An 18538-nucleotide genomic window follows, 5' to 3' on the forward strand; every position below is an offset into this window, starting at 1 on the left:
GATTTAAACTCAATAGTTGATTAAAGATGTGGAACTGAGGTTCGGTATTTGAGCTTTCTATAAAAGCGAAGACATAGGTTCACTCATGATCCGAATGAAATCTAATCCCAGAAGCGAAACCCTAAAATATGTGAACAAACGAAAGGAATCGGAACCAGAGTTAGGGCGCTGAACACTTATCTTCATCTTGGTCGAGGTTCGGTCTCTGCGGTTTGCCTTCTTGGTTTACAGGTGGATCGTCGTCGATGGAGTTCACCTTACCTTGCCGGACTTGGTTCATCTTTGTTCACAAACCGAGGGAAGAACCACCACCTTTCGTCGACTCAGAGATGGTGTTGACTGCGCCAACCGGTCGGACCCAAAGGCTCGACGGTGGAGCATGGTTGTGGCAGCACTGAGATGAGAAGCCAGATAAGCAAAATTAGAGAAAGGATGAGAGATGAAGGAAGCCGGAAGAAGGTTGACGGACATGGGAAAGGGAATAGGGTTAGTACAGGTCGAATGGGTTTGGGCCAATGGAAAAGATTGGGCCTGAAATTGGAGCAAGAGACCCAAATGGTTCTTTGATCTGCTAGACAAACGTTACTTCTTCTCGTTATCTTTCTGGGTTTGTTACCTCTATTGATGGATCGAAAACCCATACTACCATAAATCTTGAGATTTAATGCCGTCACAGAATAAGCCATATCATCACCAAATCTGAAATCTTGAGCACTCAGGAAAAAAACCAAATAGACAACCAAAACTTGCAGTAAAACAAAGCCAAGGTTTCACAGCAAAAAGAAAAATCTGAGGCTAAATAATTAAGGAGGCGGCAACGGGAGAAGAAAATGGCGGAAGAAGAAGAAGCTTAGTCTTCCTCCTCCTCCCCCTCGTTCTCGGCAATGTTGAAGTAACGGAGCTCGTAGACGTTTCTGTCTTTGTTGGACGAAATCACACGAAGCCAGTCGCGCACGTTGTTCTTCTTCAGATACTTCTTCGTCAAGTACTTGAGGTACCTGATCAACCAACACAGCAAACACTTTCAATCATTTATAATCATAAGCAACACCAATGGCATGCGTTTGTTTCGTAGAATTCAAACACATTCACAGACATAGCCCAATTGGAGACGAATGATATATCATAACACACGAGATCGAATCGAAACCAGACAAGTTTCCAACCATTTGGGTTCACTCCATAACCAAAGCTGTTAAGTTTCTCAATGGCGCACGGAAACTTGGAAGAAGTCATTTCTACGTGATGATGGGATTGAAATGGTAAACACCTCGAAGAGAATATCAACCATAGAATTCAAGATGAAGCTTTCTCCAAAGCGAGAGAGGATGTATCTATCCTTTAGTAGCAGATTCAGTAGCAAAGATATATCCTAGTATAATGATTACATGAACAATCATCGCCAGATGAGAAATTACTTGTCTACTCCTCTTCAACATAATATGCACAATGGATTGTAGAATTTTAGCTGATAAACCTAAAAACCTATGGATCCTGCAAATGAGCACTGCGCAAACAAAATGGAGCTCCAATACCCTCGGCATAATACTCACCATTCAGATCTAATGGATCAGTTCAAAGAAAAACTTGGAACCTAACTCAAACATACACAGGGAGAGAGAGAGAGATACCGCTTGGAGAAGTCGGAGGTGGCGGTAACGGTGATCTTGGTCTTGTCGCGAGTAACAGTGACGGCGTCGCCGAGAGCGCCGGGCTTTCCACCGACCTTGATCCGCTCCTGAAGGAACTTCTCAAGAGAGGCAACATCCATGATTTTATCATCCACTGGTTTCGAGCAGTCAATCACGAAGGTAGATCCCTTCTTCTTCCCCGCCGCCGTCGCCATCGCCGCCGCTCCTCGAGCCATTGTCGCCGAAACCTCCTTCGTCAGAAAACTCGACTAATCGAACAGAAGAAGAAGATCCGGCTCTCAATTCCGCCTGCGGCGATCTTAAAACTACATGAGAGCAGAGCTAGGGTTTTTCTTTCACAAGAATCAGGCCCATCTATACGGCCCAATATCATATCTAGGCCCAAAGTTGTCTTCTAAAAGGCCCAGCTTTGCCTTGTAACGTTAGAATTCTCGTTTGAAGCATAGTTGACGTACGGGATGTCAATAATAAAACATGTAAAACTCCTATATTGATGTTATACAATGCTCGTCTTCCCAAATCATATTGACTCAAACCCAATGGTCAAGTAGGGGTTTTTTTCACTAGAGAGAGAAAAAAAAAACTTTTCACCATTTTTGCTAGTCTTCAAAGAAATAACAATGAAGGGGAAAACTTGGAGTTTGATAAGAGATTATGGATGGCAAATGGCCGTGTGGTTATCTCATGGAATCGTCAAGAGTTCGGTAGTCATGCTTCTTGCGGCGGCACCTGTTGTGAGCTTTCTTGTCCGAGAATTCCTTCTCCCCGACCACCTCCATTCTTGAATCTACATATCCAAGAAACAGATTTTATCATAATGATTTTTAAAAAAAAGAACCATGGAATCCTCTACATCATCATAATGATCAACAGACACAGAGGCAGAAACCTATGTATCAGTTATAAGCATCACTCTCATTGGGATTTTATTACAAGCTTCTACATCTCCTTACAACCAGTCAGAGTGTCCAGCTCTGATCTCCACCTGATCGGGAGCTGTTGATCAAAAGAAATGACTTCCAGTTCCAAGAACAAGGGATCAAGTACCCTCTGCTAACTTTCAGATTCAGACAAGTGTAGTTTCTAATCCAAAAAACGATGGATCTTGAGATGGGGATCATGTACATAAGAGTTACTGTCGTCTCCAGTAGTTTGGGAACTAAAACTTACAACTACGTGCTGAGTTTTGTAATATGGAAGGATCCAGAAAGTCGCTGAATTAGTAATTACCTCCCCAGAACATCAGCTTAGCATCTTCTTCTTCTTCATCGAACTCATCGCCATACCCGAATTCAGCATCCCCTCTGTACCCGGGCTCGCTCCCGTACCCGGATTCGCTTCCCATCGGCTCGATCCCCATCCCGAATCCTCCGCCGCCGCCTTCCTTCTCCCCGTTCCCTCCTCCGCCGCCGGAATTCCGCACCTCGCTCACGTCGGAAGCCCAGCTCACGTCGCCGAATAGCTCTCCGCTCGAATCCGTACCGACGGTGAACGGAAAATCCGAGCAGGTCCCGTGAGCTCCGACGGAGCAGCACCTCCGATTCGCGCTCCGATCGCTGCTCCTGCCCGACACCGATCTCGACCCGCGACGCCGCCGCTTCCTCGCCACCAGCCGGAGACTTCCCTTCTTGTAATTAGACGCCGGAGCTTTCCCACCACCGCCTCCGCAGTTGTCGTCGTCGGCGAGAGAGAGGCGGCTGATGGCTTCGATGGAGAAAGAGGTGGAGCGGTCAGAGAGGCAAGGCCGCTTGGGAGTGGAGTGAAACCCATTGGTGGAGCTGAAGGGTTTCTGCGGCTCAGACGGGTCTAGGGTTTTGGGAGCGGCTCCGTGAAACGGACGCCATGAGAGGAGCTGCAAGGTGCAGGATTCAAGGGAGTTCCGCGAAGACGATTCCAGATGTCTCTGGGACATAAAGCTCAGAACTTTCCAGATCAAACACGTAGATCCAAATTTTCATTCGTCGCAGATCTCTTCTTGAAATTCAAGCGAAACAGCTCCACTACAGATATTACATTTCTACGTACGAAATCATTTCTTATGTTATCGATAGCCAGACAGAGAAACCTTTTTTCCATTAAATTAACCATTAATTAATTATGTTTAGAACTTGTTATTTTCATTCTCGGGATATTTTTTGTATTTAATTTAAAAAATACGAAATTAACCTTTACATCTACTACATATATAATTCAAATTTTTTTGGTAATTCTTATAAATAAAATTAAGATTTTTTTTAAAGGTTTTCATGCTTGTACTTAGTTCTCTGTTTGACAACGCACAAAGAGACTGTAATAACTAATAACAGTTCAGGGGGAGCCATTACAATGCCATCATAGATTAAATTAAACAAGAAGAGTTGGACATGAAAGAGGCATTATGCTTGAGCTATTATCTCAATGGTGGTGTGTCTTAGCTTGGAACTAACATAGGGTTCTTGTCCTTGTGCATGTGATATCTCGTGCAAAGCTTCCGAAGAGCTGCAACTGTATGCTGCATTGCATTTAGCTTCGTGTCCCGAGCCATGGCCTATACAAACGGATTCCAAGTTAGGAAGACGACCTCTCGGGGATTAAACCAACCGAACAGAGTAAGGCTTTGAACAGCTAACCTTGTAGTCATCTCCGAATTTTTCTATCAGACGGCCGATGTGTTTGCGTTGCGTAGCTGTCAGCGGCTGCAATGGTGCGTGTTTCCTGTCTTTCCTTTGCTTCCCGAGTGCTGTCTTAAGATCTGCATGACATAGTGATAATGGTAATGGCGAATTTAGATGAAAATGATCCTATATCAATAACCAGAGATATGGCAATTTAGTACAGAAATCCATCTTAGGTTGCTGTCTGGTTCACTGTTTATCTTGCATCAATCCCATATACACCAACCTACGCCTCTCTAAGCTGTAACTTATTACACGCATCAGACACATGATGCAGAGGAAATCCATGGCCAATCAAGTTTAGAAAGAACAAGCTTTACGCTATCTAATGAACCCAGAATCCCAAAACTAAAGAAATGATTACCATATACACATTCAATCCATGAATCTTTAACCCCATGTCTCCTCCTTCAAATTGCCGAATCAATCGAGGTTGATATCAGTCGTCATCGTTCATCGGAATCAATAGTAGTGAAAAGATTTGTTTTGAAAATATGTTAAGGCTTAATTACTTATCGCCCGAACCTAGAAATTCCCACAAACCCAGGTTTCCCCAAAAGTCGAATCTAACCGGGACATCGGTCATGTGTTAAGGCATGACAAACAGAGATAAAATTACCGTCTTCCTCGAGATCGCTGCCGGAATCAATAGGGTCGAATTCCTTGGCGACGGGATCCTCCGTCGTCGGCTCCGGCGGGGGAGGAACGTTGAGCGAGTCGGCTTGGACCAGATGGACGGTGCGGGACCGGACGCCTAGCAAATTAGGGTTAGAGACGACACCGAAGGACTTGTAGTTCTGGACGACACTGGCGTTGTCGTCCCACGAAGGGAGATCGTCCGCCATGAGAGAGCGGAGCTTCGGCGGGAGGTTGAAAGCAGGCTTGAAGACATTAGGGTTTCTCCTCGGAAGCCCAACCCTTACCTTGGCCCTGGAATTCTTATACTTCCTTCTCGATCTCCCCATGTCTCTCTCTCTCAGGTTTCTTTCGGAAGTTTCTGGCAAAGAAGAGACGCGGCGGGGAGAGGCGTTCAAGACCAGGGTTCCTGTGAAGTTGAACTACGTCCTACACACACGACGCCGTTTCATATAGTAATTTCAGTCGACTGCAAGTCTGCAAGTGATATCTGTCTGGGTATCGGTTAGGGTTCCGGTTCAAATTGGTATCACAAAACCGACGCTGAGATCAGACCGGCTTCGGTTTGGTTTGTGGTTGGATGATCTCTCCTCTCATCCCATAGAAGATAGATCAAAATGGTTGAGGGAGGAATCCGAGTAATGATTAACTTCCATGCGCATATAGCTCAATGGGAGAAGAGAAAAGAAGAGAGGAACTATATATATATTGCTTGTCGAATACATATATATATATATATATATATAAATATATATTATACAGCCTGAGAGGGTTCGGAGAAAGAAAGAATGGAGGTTCTGAGCCAAAAAAAAAAAAAACTCAAACGGTAACTCGGTCTCTGTACACATTGATCTGAGAGAGGAGTGCAAACTCCTCATGATGATGACGGTGACGATTGGGTATTATATTACATGAAGTAACTGAGGGAAGTCTTCTTCCTGGACCCACCTTCTCCGTACAGCTCGTTCCACTGCTGAAGCTCGTTCATGTTCGATGACTCCGACGACACACTCGCGCACACCTACGTCAAAAGGCAGTGTAAGTGAATCACCATCATCCCACACTCTCATTTACATTTACTATATATATGCATATATATATATGGGCTACCTGTTCATGGGCGACCTTGAAATCATTCATCATCAGGGGACGAATGTCTGAGCTCTTATACAGAGGAGGAAACTCCCTCTTCTCTGCCACTGCCTCCACTTTCTCCTGCAAAAAATATCCACCCATGCAAATGAACCGATGAACCACCGAAACATGAAACCTGACAGTAAAAAGACATCTATACATACACATATACATATATATGTTATAACCGAACCTTCTTTTCTTTCTCCAGTAACTCTCGTATAGGGAGATGGGCTGCAGTCACGCACAGGTTCTGCAAAACCAAACAGATTTTGTCGGACGACGATAGTCGTAGAGAGAGTGAGGAGATAAGAGAGAGAGAGAGAGAGAGAGAGAGTAGAGACCTTGAGGTCACTTCCTGAATAGCCATTGGTCATATTAGCTATAGCTTCTAAATCAACGTCGGATGCCATCTCCTCCTTGGCCAAAATCACTCCCAATATCCTCTCTCGGTTTGCTGCGTCCGGCAAATCAACCATCAACCTGCACATCACATGACACATGCATGAGCTATATTATAATGGCCTCTTCTTCTTCCCCCGAAAGGACAAAAGAAAGATAGTTAAATGGTCATCTTTCTTTACCTCCGGGGAAGCCGTCGAATAACAGCTTCGTCGAGGTCAAATGGCCGGTTCGTCGCAGCCAGAACAAGAACTCGTTCTCTGTCCTTTGTGCGTAAACCATCCCAGTTTATCATGAACTCATTCTTCATCTTCCGCATCGCCTCATGCTCCCCCGGATTTTCCCGTCTTCCCAACATGCTGTCCACCTTACAATTGTTTTTTTTATATCCCGATCCAAGAGACACACACATAAATTACTATATGGCCAAACCGGATGCCAGACCAAATGAAGAGGGGGCGGTTCTGATACTCTTACCTCATCGACGAAAATGACACTTGGAGCAATCTTACTCGCCAAGGAGAAAACGGCTTTCACATACTTTTCTCCCTCACCAAACCACTGCAATGTCATATGCGTAATCAACTCAAATCCAGAGAAGGAAGTGTCATTAAATGACGACATAGTTTGAAAAAAGAAAAACCTTAGAAGTAATGCTGGACATTGATATATTGATGAAGTTTGCACCAGCTTCGGTTGCTACTGCCTTTGCCAACATTGTCTTCCCGGTGCCCGGAGGCCCGAACAATAGTATACCCTTCGTCGGCTATAATATAAGACCAGCAGCATGTATATATGTTATATTCGGTTCAGTTACCAGAGAAGAGAAGGAAACATTGTATATGTTGACAGAGGGAAGTTACCTTTGTAAGCTGGCCTTTGCCAAATAATTCAGGTCTCTGGAGAGGAAGCATCACTAACTCTTTCAAGGTGTCTTTCACATTTTCCAAAGCCCCAATATCATCAAACGAGACACCGATATCGCTCGGTGGAATGACATCCGATAGGAGTTTTTTCTCGAATTCGTTTTCGGTAACAACATCCTGTAACGTCATAACACACACACACCATTGATTGTGAAAACTCCACAACTTCACTTACTGTGGGGAGACAAAAATAGGTAAAAGTATTACTTTCAAAGATTTCTTTACACTCTTGCTTTCGTTCTGAATCCCGTCCAAAATGTTAAGGCCAAAGCTAACGCTGTAATACACACCAAAATATTATTATCATTACCAAGGAAATATCACAACATTATCCAAGGTGTCTAAAACATACCTCCGCTACTGTATTGCATATCATGCAATGAAACAGACTATATTCCGGCTAACTACTATTATATTCCACAACGTCAGTAGAACCAAAGAAAAAAAAAGGCTCACCTTTCGGCAGAAATGACAAGTTTGTTGTCTTTGATGGTAGGTTCAGAAAAATGCATAAAATGGTGACTCAAAGCCCAACCAACAATTTTCTCAACACCTAAGTTTAAAAAACGATTTTTAAGTCAGACAAAACATATTATATATATATATATATATATATATATATATATATATATATACTCAACGCAGAAAGACATTGAATACGAGGACCCACTTTCATGTGGAAGGGTCTGATCTTTGAAGGCCAAGCTTTCAAGCTCGGGGCAAGCCAGACGATTTCTGCTGAGAACCTGTTTTAGCACCACAACAAAAGGACAGTTACAAGGACAACAATAATAAGAGCCATCATGAACAACTTAGAAAGTGAAACAACGCCATTAAATATTTACCACACGAATGCTGGTGATATTAGCTTGAGACTTCAAGATCTCTGTATCGCGTTCCAGTTTCTCCTTCCATTCCAACAGTAAAGCTTCATCCTTTGATGTTTTAAGAGTATCAGGAAGTGAGATTTTAACAGAAACAAAAATGGGACACAGTCAAGGGAAAAAAAAGATAGGTTCAAAACCTGAGGTAATTGGATGGCCACTTTGTTAGGGAATAGCCTGGTTATTTGTTTCATCGATTTAGGCATTTCTTTGCTCCTGTCATGTAACCTACCAAAGTTATCCTGTAGATGATACAATTAATTATTCTCATAAAATCTTTACAAAAATACCGAATATAAGATAAAATTGAGGACATGGTATGCAGGAACTACATGGATAAACATACAGAATTTCCCATACGATTCGGATTTGCAGTTCTAGAAATGTAAATGCTCAGATACAAATCGGAGTACTACAAGTTCGCTGCCATACCGAAAAAGCCAGGTCCAGTAATGCCGTCTGATTGCTGCCAAACTTAGTGAACAAGAAACCCCCCGGATGAGACTGAAAATGAAAAACAAAAACACACAAACCATTTCAATCAGAGCTCAAGCAAATTAGAGAACAGCTCAAACAAGCCAAAAAAAAAAGGAACGGATGATTCGAGTTCATACTTTCTCCTTTCGGTTGTCCAACTGGGTTTGTGAGGCTATGACAACAATATTCTCGGGAAGATTCTCAAGCTTACTCTTCAAGGTTGCATACACATCATTGTTCCCCACCAGAGATTTCTCGATGTCTTTCAGAAACAATATTAACGGACATCTTTCACTCTCACCAAATGCAACCTATAACATGAATCGAGAGGTTTAACAAGCACGGTATCTACTAGGATACAACAGAATTATCCAATTACATGGGGAAAAAAGAATGTATCACCTCAAAGATTTCGTTGATGGCGAGTTTATCAGCATTGTCACTGGTGGAACTATCTAAACGAAGTGAACTAGCTGCACATTGAGGATGTCGTTACTACAGTTGACTTTTCAAATAAATTTGAGAGACAATCATAGGAAGTTACCACTTACCAGTACAAAAGAAACCATGGTCTTCCTCGCAGAGACCACCAAGATCATTGCCATCTGGAATTGACCTATCAAATCTAACCCCAATCTTTGAAGAACCATTGCCTTCAAATGCAAGGACTACCTTCCCCTGGAAACCAATTGCTGGTCCCCTGAATAGAACAGTAAAATAAGAATTGACATTTGATAACAACAATCATCTGCAGACTGCGGCTGATGACAAGGCTTTAGGGGGGGGAGGGGGGTGAAGAAACAAAAAAGAACAGAAGTAATACCTCAGTGGGCCTTGAAGAGAAAGTGCAGAAGACGGACCCACAAACTTCACTCGATCACCTAAAAATTACAGAAGTTTGTTTAGTTAAACAGAAAAAGAGGAACAAAAAAACAAATAAAGGGGAGAGGAGAAAAGTGATCGTGCCTGTTTTGAATGTGTAACTTTTAGAAGTCGCAGTTGACACTTCTTGCTTTGGGAAAGCCTGAGAACTTAAGGTTGAACCGCCTGTTATATCAGCCTCAACACTTGAAGTTGGTTTCCTATGCTGCAAGGCAGCAGCTTGTGCGACTTGTATCGCTCGTTTGGCAAGCACTGATAGTCTTTCACGCCTATAACTTTCTTTGGGATTGGAAGAATCCATTTCCTTGGCTATTGACGATCCCTGAAATCATCCAGAAATGACAGAGTCAATGCATTCCCACAATGGAAGGGATACCATCGATGCAATAAATACAGAAGAGAAAAATGAAGGCTACAGAAAAGCCTACCCCAGGCAACAAAAGAGAGTCGACAATCATCAATTTGGCCCCAAAATGTTTTGCAAGTGCTTTTGTCAACATTTCCTGATATATCTCCGACCCTATAAATCATCCACACAGTGACTTTCAGAAAAAATGGAAAGAAAACAAAAGAAAAACAAAAATAATCCAGAGAATCTTCATACCAGCTGGACCAGAGAGCAATATACGGGGGCACAATGTAGACAAATCTGATGCGTACTTCACAAACTTGTTTCCACACTTCATATGAACATAGGTTGAAGCTATCAAAACATCCTTCGTTGCAGTACTGCGACAATTCAGGACTTGTTTAGGCATGAACAATCAGAGCATAAGGACTTCCAATCCAACAATGAAGAACTGTGTTTATCACCCAACTTAAAGTGAAGATGTAAAATATGAACTTTCAAGAAAATCAATCAATACAGAATGACATTAAGCAGGGATTTAAACAGAAAACATACAAAGACTACAGACCTTAAGAAATATGGGAAGCTCTCCAAAGAAACGTCCAGGTTCTCAGGATTGAGTACTCCTGCTTGCAGACTGTCCTTATATGCTTGACGTCTAGTCGATAGTAAAGCTGATGAAAGGTCAAATTCTTTAAGGAGTTCTCTGACTTCCCTTTGATCATCCAGTATTTTGGAAATGCTTCCCCTTAAATCAAATTCAGAAGAAGATGGATCCCTGAACAAGCGCAAGACTGGCCTAATTTCATAAGCCGAAAGAGGAACACATCCACCTCCATTTTCTTGGCAAGGATTCATTCCACTGCCATCAGCCTTCAGATTATTGTTGGCAGCACTAGAAGTTGAAGCAACAGTTTTCTCCGTTGAAGCAATAGCAGCATGATCATTGCTACAATCAGCATCGGTCATGTCAACGTCTGGAATACAATCACTGTAACTAGAAGGTACCCCGGGGACCTCCGGATTTTGCTGGCCTTCTGCACGTTTAGCAGTCGGTGGTAGAAGGGGGAATCTGTGGTAGTCTGATAAAGATGCTAATATAGATGCCCCGTCAACAGCTGAGGGATCGCCAGCTCTTGTCTCAACATGAATCCCTTTCAAAGGGGCACTCTGAGCTTCCAAAATGCTCAATGGAGAAGCAATATCCCGAGCAGCTAGATTATCATCTTTAAGAGGCTGAAATATCTTACCAGGCGTCAAGGAAATGTTTACAGTGACCACTGATTACCAATGGGAAATGCGATATAAATAACATAAAAATGAACCAGAGCACAATTTCAGCAACTGAATATATAAAGAAATGACATTTATCAAAAACCTTAAAAAGGATACATAAGCATGTTTCCCAGAGGGGCTGAAGACCAGCTCATCACCACCTCGCAGATGAATATTAGCTTTCCTTTCATAATTCTTGCCATTGACCTGGACAATTCCTCCGTTTCCCATTATCTCTAGAGATCCAGCTGATGCATCTCCTTGCTGCAAAAACACACAAAAAATATTAACATTATAAGCAGATGCGTTTTGCCTCTCTAAATAGTAAAAGAAAATAAAATGTGTCATTCAAATGTCCATACCTCAGTTTGCCTCAGTTCACAAAGTGTGGTGCTGGGCATAGATGGATCTTTTATGCATAAATCGCAACCGCGTCGTCCAACAGTAAAGACAGGAGATTTCATGACACGATGAGGGTTCTAAAATTGCAGAAAACCACAGGAGCGTCAGACACAAAAGAAGTATAGCCTGAATAGTTATAACGGGAAGTTGGCAACAGTCTCTAACTTAATGACACTGTAAAAGAGCAGTCATCACATCGTTCTATTTGGGGACATTTACAGGAAAAGACAAATAGATTAACCAAAAAAATATAAAACAAGGTAGCCCGTTGACAACCTATGAGCATTTCTTGCCAGCATAAAGACTTGGAATTTGTCAAACACAGAGGACATGGATGAGAAGGACTATCAAATACTTCTTGAACTACACTCTTAACAAGCATCCGGAACAATATCAGTTGCTACAACAGCGCAATTCATCCATACAGTGCACTATGACTAAATCTCTTCATCCTCTTGGACAAGAAAGATATCTTTCTTCCACAAGAATGCTGTCCATAACTAATCCTTGTAACTATTATTCACCAATCACTAACATAAAACGAAGAAATGCAATAGTTCCCTCTTCAAACAGAGTGTGGAAATGAAATCCTTTCTTACAACATGCAAATACTCACATAATCCATCATAAAACCACATAATGCAGGCCAAGCTGTTAGAAAGTCAACAACTCCACCATAACGAGATGTTTTCATAGAATGCTCCATGGTCATGGTATATGTGCTAAAGACCGAACTAGGAAAGATGACAAGAAAATAAGAACTGGCAATGCAGAAAGCTAACTTCCCTAGCTTAAACGAAAGCCTCAGTCTTGACCAAACAACACCTTTTGCAGACTGCAAAACCCCTAAACACAATTTCGCACCATAGAAGCCATACACGCCAAGCCCTTGACAAAGATTTCAGACCCACCTGAGAACACTGGGATAGCAGCTTGCCCCATGGAGCTTTTCCAGCCCTCTTCTTCACCGCCTTCGGTTTCTCCGCATCTACCAACACTTCACCTAAACCCCGAACGAAACCATTTGAATTTAAAACCACATACCCGTGAAAAAGGAGTCGACTTTTGGAGAGAAACTCGAACAAAGAGAGCATGCAACATCAGAAAACTATCGAACCTGCTGCCGTCGGGGTCACCAGGACTTCAGCTTCTGTGTCGGCGTCGGGATGAGGACTGGTTTCCGCCGCCGCCGCCGCCGCCGCATCCGTTGTAAACGGACTTGCCGCATCAGTAGACTGCGGATCAGGGCGCCCCGATTCCCGGTCTCCAGATTCCGATCCAGGATCCGAAGCCGGTCCCTGATTTCCGGTCGGTACCTCGCTCGTCGACGAAGACCCCGCCGGCTCCGCCGCCTAGGGTTTTCACATCAGTTGTAACGGGATTTGCCGCATCAGTAGACTGCGGATCAGGGCGCCCCGATTCCCGGTCTCCAGATTCCGATCCAGGATCCGAAGCCGGTCCCTGATTTCCGGTCGGTACCTCGCTCGTCGACGAAGACCCCGCCGGCTCCGCCGCCTAGGGTTTTCAAAATCGAGATCACACCAAAGAACAAACGAATCGAGATAAGCAGAAGAAACATAAACCCGGATTCAAATCCGGGGTGAAGAAACCACAGAGACAAACTTGAATTCCGACGAGATATGTACAGATACGAGAGCAGTAGCGGTCACCTCGATCTTAACCTTAGATCGCTTGTTGGGCCGAGACGATGAGGCCTCCGGCGAAGAACGCTTCGCCGAAGATGAGGTGCGCCGCGTCTCCACCATATCTCTTGTCCGCCTCTCTCGCCGTAAAATTCCCCTCCTTTCTCCTCCTCCTCCGCCGCCGGGCGTCGCTTGATTTTCCTGTTGGGAGAGTAGACCCCTTGATCCAAGAAGAGAGCCGCTCTGCTTTTCTAGAGAGAGACGTGAAATGAGAGAGATTTCACGAAATGATTAGAGAGGAAGGTTTGTTTACCTTGAATTTTTACATTTATAATAATGCTAAGGTCGCAACTTCCTCTTATGACTTGATACCATAATTTAATTACTGGTCAAATATAAAAAAAAAAACAATGGATTTTTTTTTCATTAGCAAAAAAAAAATGTGTATTTTTACGTTGTTTAAAAATACATAAAAAAATCTTAAAAAATAAATAAAATAAAAATGGCGAAATCAGATCCACACGACAGCCAGTTAGGCATGTTCCACAGACTTCTTATGAAATGAAATACCAACGTTTCGTTCACAATTTACTCTTTTATGTTTTTTTAACCCAAAATCCAATTTTAAAAAAAATTGCAAAACTAATTGGCAATGGGAATCTAAAAGCACAATATCCAAATTAATTAATATAAAGTTTCAGACATAAATAAGTATCCAAGGTAAGTAAAAAGTAGGATCATGACCGAACACGTTTCAAACAGGAAACCGTTTTGGGAAGAGGAAAAAAAAGGAAAATCTCAAAAAAAATTCAAATTTTCAATTTTTATAAAATAAAATCTAAATTTATTTTTTATTAAATAAAATCTCAATTTTATTTTTTAATAAAAAATAAATCCAAATTTTATAATAGTAATCATTTTTAAATTTTAATGTCGATGATAAATCAATACTTTATGGTAAATTTTAATGTTGATTTGATGTACACATATTATGTTATTAGCATATCACGTAAATTTGATTTAAAATTGATAATTTAGATAAATTTGAAATTTTATTTGGTAAAAAAATAAAATTTAAGTTTTTTTTTGGTTAAAATCGAATTTAGATTTTTCCAAAAAAAAAACACTTGGGGGAGGGAACTCATTCGTGCTCAACACATATATGTTTACACTAATAAGCACGTGTTCTAACCAAATCTACCAACATCTCCCATCATATCGTCACATATAACTTACGTGCTACTCAATTTACATATCCCAATCATCATCATCATCATCATCATCATCATCATCATCATCATTTTACAAAATTATATGCATATTGGGCCTTCCAAAAGCCCAATTTTGTGGTGTTTCTTTAAAGCCCATTTATGTGGGTGTATCTTTGAAGCCCATCTCTAAAGAAACCCAAGCATTTATTTTGCGCGTAAACCCAAAAAAAAAAAAGGGAAAAAACCCTAAAAATTCCTGAACTTGTATTTTGGAGTAATATTAATTCCTAAACTTGTAGAAGTGCCTATTAATTCCCAAACTTGAAAAATTGAACACATTAAATCCTGAATTTGTTAAACGGTTTCATATTTGTCCATAGCGTTATTTGGTCAAAAAAACGAGTTGACCGATCCGACGTGGCGCGCCACGTCACACGCCACGTCGGATCGGCCTTCCAAGGAAGAAATCGAAGAGCTCATAAAGAACGGCGCTTTTGATCGAAGGTTTTTTTTTAAGCTCTTCCCGAATTCCCCTGTTTTCATTCTTGTTTCGTTTCAATTAATCTTAGATGTGGTTCAATTTGTTGACATTTATCCGTATTTTGCTGGCGACGATGCTAAGAGTAATGATGATGAAGAAGAAGAAGTATGTGTAGATGGCGAAGCTGAAAATTCCGGAGATGAAGTTGCTCAGGTGTTAGCCGTGGCGGTAAGAACTCTTCTTCCATGGATGTTGATGATGTTGCTGATGGGCTGAAGGAACTTGACGTGGATAATTACGATGACGAGGATGAAGGTATGTCGGCTCCTTCTGTTTTGTTTCTCTGCATCAGGCAAGCATACTGTCACTGTCCAGAATTAGACCTAACTCCATGACAATATGCTGTAAACATGTTGGTTACATGTAGTGACTGGAGTTATCTCCAGAGCTCTCCACAATCTTCAATATTAGTGTTACATTAAAAGGCTCAGGACCATGGTATGCTATGGACGAATATGGAACCGTTTAACAAGTTCAGGATTTAACGTGTTCAATTTTGCAAGTTTGGGAATTAATAGACACTTCTACAAGTTTAGGAATTAATATTACTCCAAAATACAAGTTCAGAAATTTTTAGGGTTTTTTCCCAAAAAAAAAAAAAAACAACGTAGGATCTATGCAACTTCAACGGCTCTGATGATCGGATCACGAAACACATGCTTCCTAGATTCGCCACGTGTCCACGTGTCAAAACCCTCGAATATCTACATTCGTAGTGACTAAAAAATACCATTTCTTTCTCGTTTTCTTATTCATATGTATTTTATTTTATAATACACAAACACTCTTTATTCAAATCCGATAACACACTGCACGAACACACGACATCGTTCATTCAGTTCAACCCCTCCTGCTTGATATTACTTGACCAACACGCAACATCGCAGGCACTCTGCCAGGCAGGCCTAGCCCTAATCCTGGCCACCCAGAGCGTGACACGTGGCCTTTCCTCGAACAGTCTCCTCGTCTTGGTCGCGTACAGCAGCTCTATGTTCGGGAGATGGTGAAGATCTGCCAGTGTGAAGCTCTCACTCGCCAGATGGTCGTAACCAGTCTCGGCCAGTCTCTTCTCGTACACGTCCAGAACCTTCGACAGCTTGGCCTCGTTCTCCTCCACGGCTGATTGGTCGGTCGGGAGATTGTAAATGGGCTTTATGACTTGTTCCCATGTCAGGGCGGAGGCAGGAGGGCTGAACTGTTGAGCTTCGATCTCCATCCACATTGTCTGTATCGCCATTGTCTTGTGGCTTTCGAGGTTTAGTAGCGGGTTTCCTCTCGAGCTGTGGACGTAAGCTATGTACTGCGTGATGGCTCTGGATTCTGATGAAACAGACAACAATTTCACAATGTAAGCTAACATATATATATATATATATATCTATATGTATATATAGATACATTATTACCGATCAACTTCAATGACCCATCTTCGAAAACCGGGATCTGACCAAAGGGCTGCACAGATAATATATATATATATATATATATATATATATATATTTAAAGAAACAGAATTTTTCTGAAAATATATAAAGATCTGATAGTTGTTGGAGAGATTTTACGTTGAGATGGCGGAGGAAAGGGTCCTTCTTGTGCTGGCCGGATTTCAAGTCGACCTCGATGGCTTCGTAGCCGAGGCCTTTCTCGTAGAGAGCAGCAAGAACACGTCTTGTGTTGGTGGATAAAGGGTGTCCATGGACCTTGTAACCTTCCATCAATATATACTTGTGTTTACTCACCTTTACATTATACATATATATATATATATAGCTAGATAGTTTATATACATATATATATATAACCGTGAACCGACATACCGAAGTCTTTCTTGGCGAGTAGGCCTTTCCAATTAAATACCTCGAATACCATCTTGAAGTAGTTCTGCATAGCTCTGAAAAGCATGAGTATAACGAGTTGTTGTGTGTTCGATCAAATATATATGTGTATATATGTATATAGATATCTACGGTTTTGTGTTTTTGCATATATAACCTATCAAAACCATGATCACATATATATATATATATGTGTGTGTGTGTATGGAACATCTCCTTTGCGTTGCTAGGGAGAGGAACATGTTTTTTACTTGGCATATAAGAAAGAGAGGGTTCTAAGGAAAGTATAGTTTATAACATTATATAATATATATATATATATATATATATATATATATTAAACAAAAACGTATCTTACAAGTATATGATGTATTTCCAGACTTGATGGGAATATGTAATCACCAAGCATCGTTAATATATATATTTTCCACCGTTGTTGATTGGAACGGTTTTACGTCCAGTGAATACGAAGAATATAAATAATTGTTCCATTTTCAGATATCTTTATTTACGTATGATTTTCGAATATTCTAGTGTTAGAATAACTGAGGCTCTTGTGATTCAATTAAAAGCCAGAACAGTTTATAGACGAATATTATTACATTAACGAAATTTGAGTTTGTGAAAAGAAAAAGATTTTACATATAAATATATGGGCCAGTCGAATTTGGTAATTGGAAAGTCTTTGAATTGCAGTCTCCTTTTTCTTTTCTCCTCTTTTTTTTTCATGGGTTCATTTCACATAACAAAATCTGGTGAACGCTCAGAGATCCGACACAATGAGGGGCTATCTCTTCTGGTCAGTGCCGCCACCTTCTGTTGTTTTGGTCCCAATATCCATTAGGATGGTTCCGACCCGTCGGGCTATGCTCCGGACTCCATGACTCGTACCCCGGATTACTTGTATTCCGGTTCACTGTATATGATGGTGCCTGAGCATGTCCTCCTCCATGGAATGATGCACCATTGTTCGGTTCATGAGAGTAATATATAGACCGGTTCGCCTGTGCCCTCCATGAATCTGACGCAGTTCCCATCGGCTCCTTACTCGGGTACCCGATCGATGGATTTCCCGAGATGTTCTGCTGAAGTTGCGGGTTGAGATGGAAATTTTGTTGCTGCAATGGCGGAATCTGTTGCCGTTCCATTGTCGTTGAAACAGTGGAACGATGTTGAAGTTGATGATGTTTCTCAGATATGATGCTAGTTGTTTGAGGCGATGGACTTGAGGTATTATACGCTGATGAGACATATCGCTGGTTGGATTGTTCGGCTTGCCACTGCATCGATGCCCCGGGAGCTTGAGAAACCGATCTAGAAACCGCGGATCCGCCGGGATTTTGCTTTGAAAACGGATTCTGAATCATTCCCGGCCTCCATCCGCTCTGCAAAATTAAGGTTTCGGTTCAGTAACATCTATACATCATAGCAAGGGCTGAATCATGATTTCTCAATCACTAATATGAGGGATCTTAGCATAATTCCATGATATTATTAGTTTTTCACAAGATTATCCGGGTGAAGAGACTCGAGCCACGCACCATTCCAGGATTCGTTGATGGAGTGGGCGATGGGAGTGAAACTTCAACTTTCTCTTCCAGCTTATTGCTCGATTCCATCGAGGAACTACCTGCT

The 18538-nt window shown here is 41.7% G+C and overlaps 6 protein-coding genes and 1 long non-coding RNA gene across 9 annotated transcripts in view; 1 reads left to right on the forward strand and 6 right to left on the reverse strand.

The window, feature by feature from the left end:
• Positions 1 to 648: 648 nt before the first annotated feature.
• On the reverse strand, positions 649 to 1948 carry LOC104815927 (60S ribosomal protein L22-2-like). The gene is made up of 2 exons (XM_010544552.2): positions 1632 to 1948; positions 649 to 998 (listed from the first exon to the last, which is right to left on the reverse strand). Exons 1-2 carry the CDS (start codon positions 1865 to 1867, stop codon positions 851 to 853), a joined length of 384 nt encoding a protein of 127 aa, XP_010542854.1. The 5' UTR covers positions 1868 to 1948; the 3' UTR covers positions 649 to 850.
• Positions 1949 to 2113: 165 nt separating this feature from the next.
• On the reverse strand, positions 2114 to 3693 carry LOC104815928 (SUN domain-containing protein 2-like). Its single transcript, XM_010544553.1, has 2 exons — positions 2883 to 3693; positions 2114 to 2439 (listed from the first exon to the last, which is right to left on the reverse strand). The coding sequence occupies exons 1-2, from the start codon at positions 3562 to 3564 to the stop codon at positions 2330 to 2332; spliced, it is 792 nt and encodes a 263-aa protein (XP_010542855.1). The 5' UTR covers positions 3565 to 3693; the 3' UTR covers positions 2114 to 2329.
• Positions 3694 to 3919: 226 nt separating this feature from the next.
• LOC104815930 (nucleolar protein 16-like) lies at positions 3920 to 5373 on the reverse strand. Its single transcript, XM_010544554.2, has 3 exons — positions 4926 to 5373; positions 4262 to 4383; positions 3920 to 4179 (listed from the first exon to the last, which is right to left on the reverse strand). Exons 1-3 carry the CDS (start codon positions 5269 to 5271, stop codon positions 4063 to 4065), a joined length of 585 nt encoding a protein of 194 aa, XP_010542856.1. The 5' UTR covers positions 5272 to 5373; the 3' UTR covers positions 3920 to 4062.
• A 275-nt stretch (positions 5374 to 5648) lies between these two features.
• On the reverse strand, positions 5649 to 13618 carry LOC104815931. Of its 3 annotated transcripts, none has more exons than XM_010544556.2 (28): positions 13356 to 13618; positions 13037 to 13188; positions 12791 to 12873; positions 12585 to 12676; positions 11634 to 11750; positions 11389 to 11535; positions 10565 to 11241; positions 10252 to 10376; positions 10076 to 10167; positions 9732 to 9969; positions 9589 to 9646; positions 9317 to 9465; positions 9168 to 9238; positions 8903 to 9076; positions 8721 to 8792; positions 8429 to 8530; positions 8250 to 8339; positions 8075 to 8150; positions 7861 to 7957; positions 7612 to 7681; positions 7342 to 7521; positions 7122 to 7244; positions 6956 to 7039; positions 6661 to 6845; positions 6421 to 6559; positions 6270 to 6329; positions 6053 to 6157; positions 5649 to 5963 (listed from the first exon to the last, which is right to left on the reverse strand). In XM_010544556.2, exons 1-28 carry the CDS (start codon positions 13437 to 13439, stop codon positions 5850 to 5852), a joined length of 3756 nt encoding a protein of 1251 aa, XP_010542858.1. In that variant the 5' UTR covers positions 13440 to 13618; the 3' UTR covers positions 5649 to 5849. The 3 variants fall into 3 exon arrangements, with proteins under 3 accessions (XP_010542858.1, XP_010542857.1, XP_010542859.1); XM_010544555.2 differs by having other exon boundaries at positions 13344 to 13618; XM_010544557.2 differs by lacking the exon at positions 13037 to 13188 and having other exon boundaries at positions 12791 to 13025; positions 13320 to 13618.
• Positions 13619 to 14978: 1360 nt separating this feature from the next.
• Positions 14979 to 15508, forward strand: LOC104815932. The gene is made up of 3 exons (XR_772221.1): positions 14979 to 15031; positions 15150 to 15323; positions 15436 to 15508. It is a non-coding gene; the product is annotated as an uncharacterized LOC104815932 (long non-coding RNA).
• Positions 15509 to 15784: 276 nt separating this feature from the next.
• On the reverse strand, positions 15785 to 17044 carry LOC104815933 (glutathione S-transferase F4-like). The gene is made up of 4 exons (XM_010544559.1): positions 16886 to 17044; positions 16631 to 16776; positions 16475 to 16523; positions 15785 to 16388 (listed from the first exon to the last, which is right to left on the reverse strand). Exons 1-4 carry the CDS (start codon positions 16968 to 16970, stop codon positions 15904 to 15906), a joined length of 765 nt encoding a protein of 254 aa, XP_010542861.1. The 5' UTR covers positions 16971 to 17044; the 3' UTR covers positions 15785 to 15903.
• Positions 17045 to 17460: 416 nt separating this feature from the next.
• The window catches only part of LOC104815934 (homeobox protein LUMINIDEPENDENS), a 6061-nt gene continuing 4983 nt past the window's right edge, over positions 17461 to 18538 (reverse strand). Inside the window, exons 13-14 of the mRNA XM_010544560.2 lie at positions 18445 to 18533; positions 17461 to 18288 (exon numbers count right to left, since the gene is read on the reverse strand). Of these exons, the coding sequence (XP_010542862.1) occupies positions 17704 to 18288; positions 18445 to 18533 (674 nt within the window). The 3' untranslated portion in view covers positions 17461 to 17703. The remainder of the gene's footprint in view (positions 18289 to 18444; positions 18534 to 18538) is intronic.

The sequence above is a fragment of the Tarenaya hassleriana genome, unplaced genomic scaffold (genome assembly GCF_000463585.1).
Source record: "Tarenaya hassleriana unplaced genomic scaffold, ASM46358v1 Cleome24, whole genome shotgun sequence".
Taxonomy (NCBI): Eukaryota; Viridiplantae; Streptophyta; class Magnoliopsida; order Brassicales; family Cleomaceae; genus Tarenaya; species Tarenaya hassleriana.

What these genes read in the sequence shown, in the direction of transcription:
- LOC104815927 (XM_010544552.2), bottom strand. Translation starts at nt 1,867, where the DNA reads ATGGCTCGAGGAGCGGCGGCGATGGCGACGGCGGCGGGGAAGAAGAAG. An exon ending in ACCTCCGACTTCTCCAAGCG is followed by an intron (nt 999 to 1,631) that starts GTATCTCTCTCT and finishes TTGGTTGATCAG; the next exon opens with GTACCTCAAGTACTTGACGA.
- LOC104815930 (XM_010544554.2), bottom strand. Translation starts at nt 5,271, where the DNA reads ATGGGGAGATCGAGAAGGAAGTATAAGAATTCCAGGGCCAAGGTAAGG. An exon ending in CAGCGATCTCGAGGAAGACG is followed by an intron (nt 4,384 to 4,925) that starts GTAATTTTATCT and finishes TATGTCATGCAG; the next exon opens with ATCTTAAGACAGCACTCGGG. An exon ending in AATTCGGAGATGACTACAAG is followed by an intron (nt 4,180 to 4,261) that starts GTTAGCTGTTCA and finishes CCGTTTGTATAG; the next exon opens with GCCATGGCTCGGGACACGAA.
- LOC104815933 (XM_010544559.1), bottom strand. Translation starts at nt 16,970, where the DNA reads ATGCTTTTCAGAGCTATGCAGAACTACTTCAAGATGGTATTCGAGGTA. An exon ending in CTTTCCTCCGCCATCTCAAC is followed by an intron (nt 16,524 to 16,630) that starts GTAAAATCTCTC and finishes TTATCTGTGCAG; the next exon opens with CCCTTTGGTCAGATCCCGGT. An exon ending in TGGGTCATTGAAGTTGATCG is followed by an intron (nt 16,389 to 16,474) that starts GTAATAATGTAT and finishes CTGTTTCATCAG; the next exon opens with AATCCAGAGCCATCACGCAG.
- LOC104815928 (XM_010544553.1), bottom strand. Translation starts at nt 3,564, where the DNA reads ATGTCCCAGAGACATCTGGAATCGTCTTCGCGGAACTCCCTTGAATCC. An exon ending in TAAGCTGATGTTCTGGGGAG is followed by an intron (nt 2,440 to 2,882) that starts GTAATTACTAAT and finishes TTGGATATGTAG; the next exon opens with ATTCAAGAATGGAGGTGGTC.
- LOC104815931 (XM_010544557.2), bottom strand. Translation starts at nt 13,439, where the DNA reads ATGGTGGAGACGCGGCGCACCTCATCTTCGGCGAAGCGTTCTTCGCCG. An exon ending in ACTCTCTTTTGTTGCCTGGG is followed by an intron (nt 9,970 to 10,075) that starts GTAGGCTTTTCT and finishes GGATGATTTCAG; the next exon opens with GGATCGTCAATAGCCAAGGA. An exon ending in CTTGTCATTTCTGCCGAAAG is followed by an intron (nt 7,682 to 7,860) that starts GTGAGCCTTTTT and finishes TGTGTATTACAG; the next exon opens with CGTTAGCTTTGGCCTTAACA.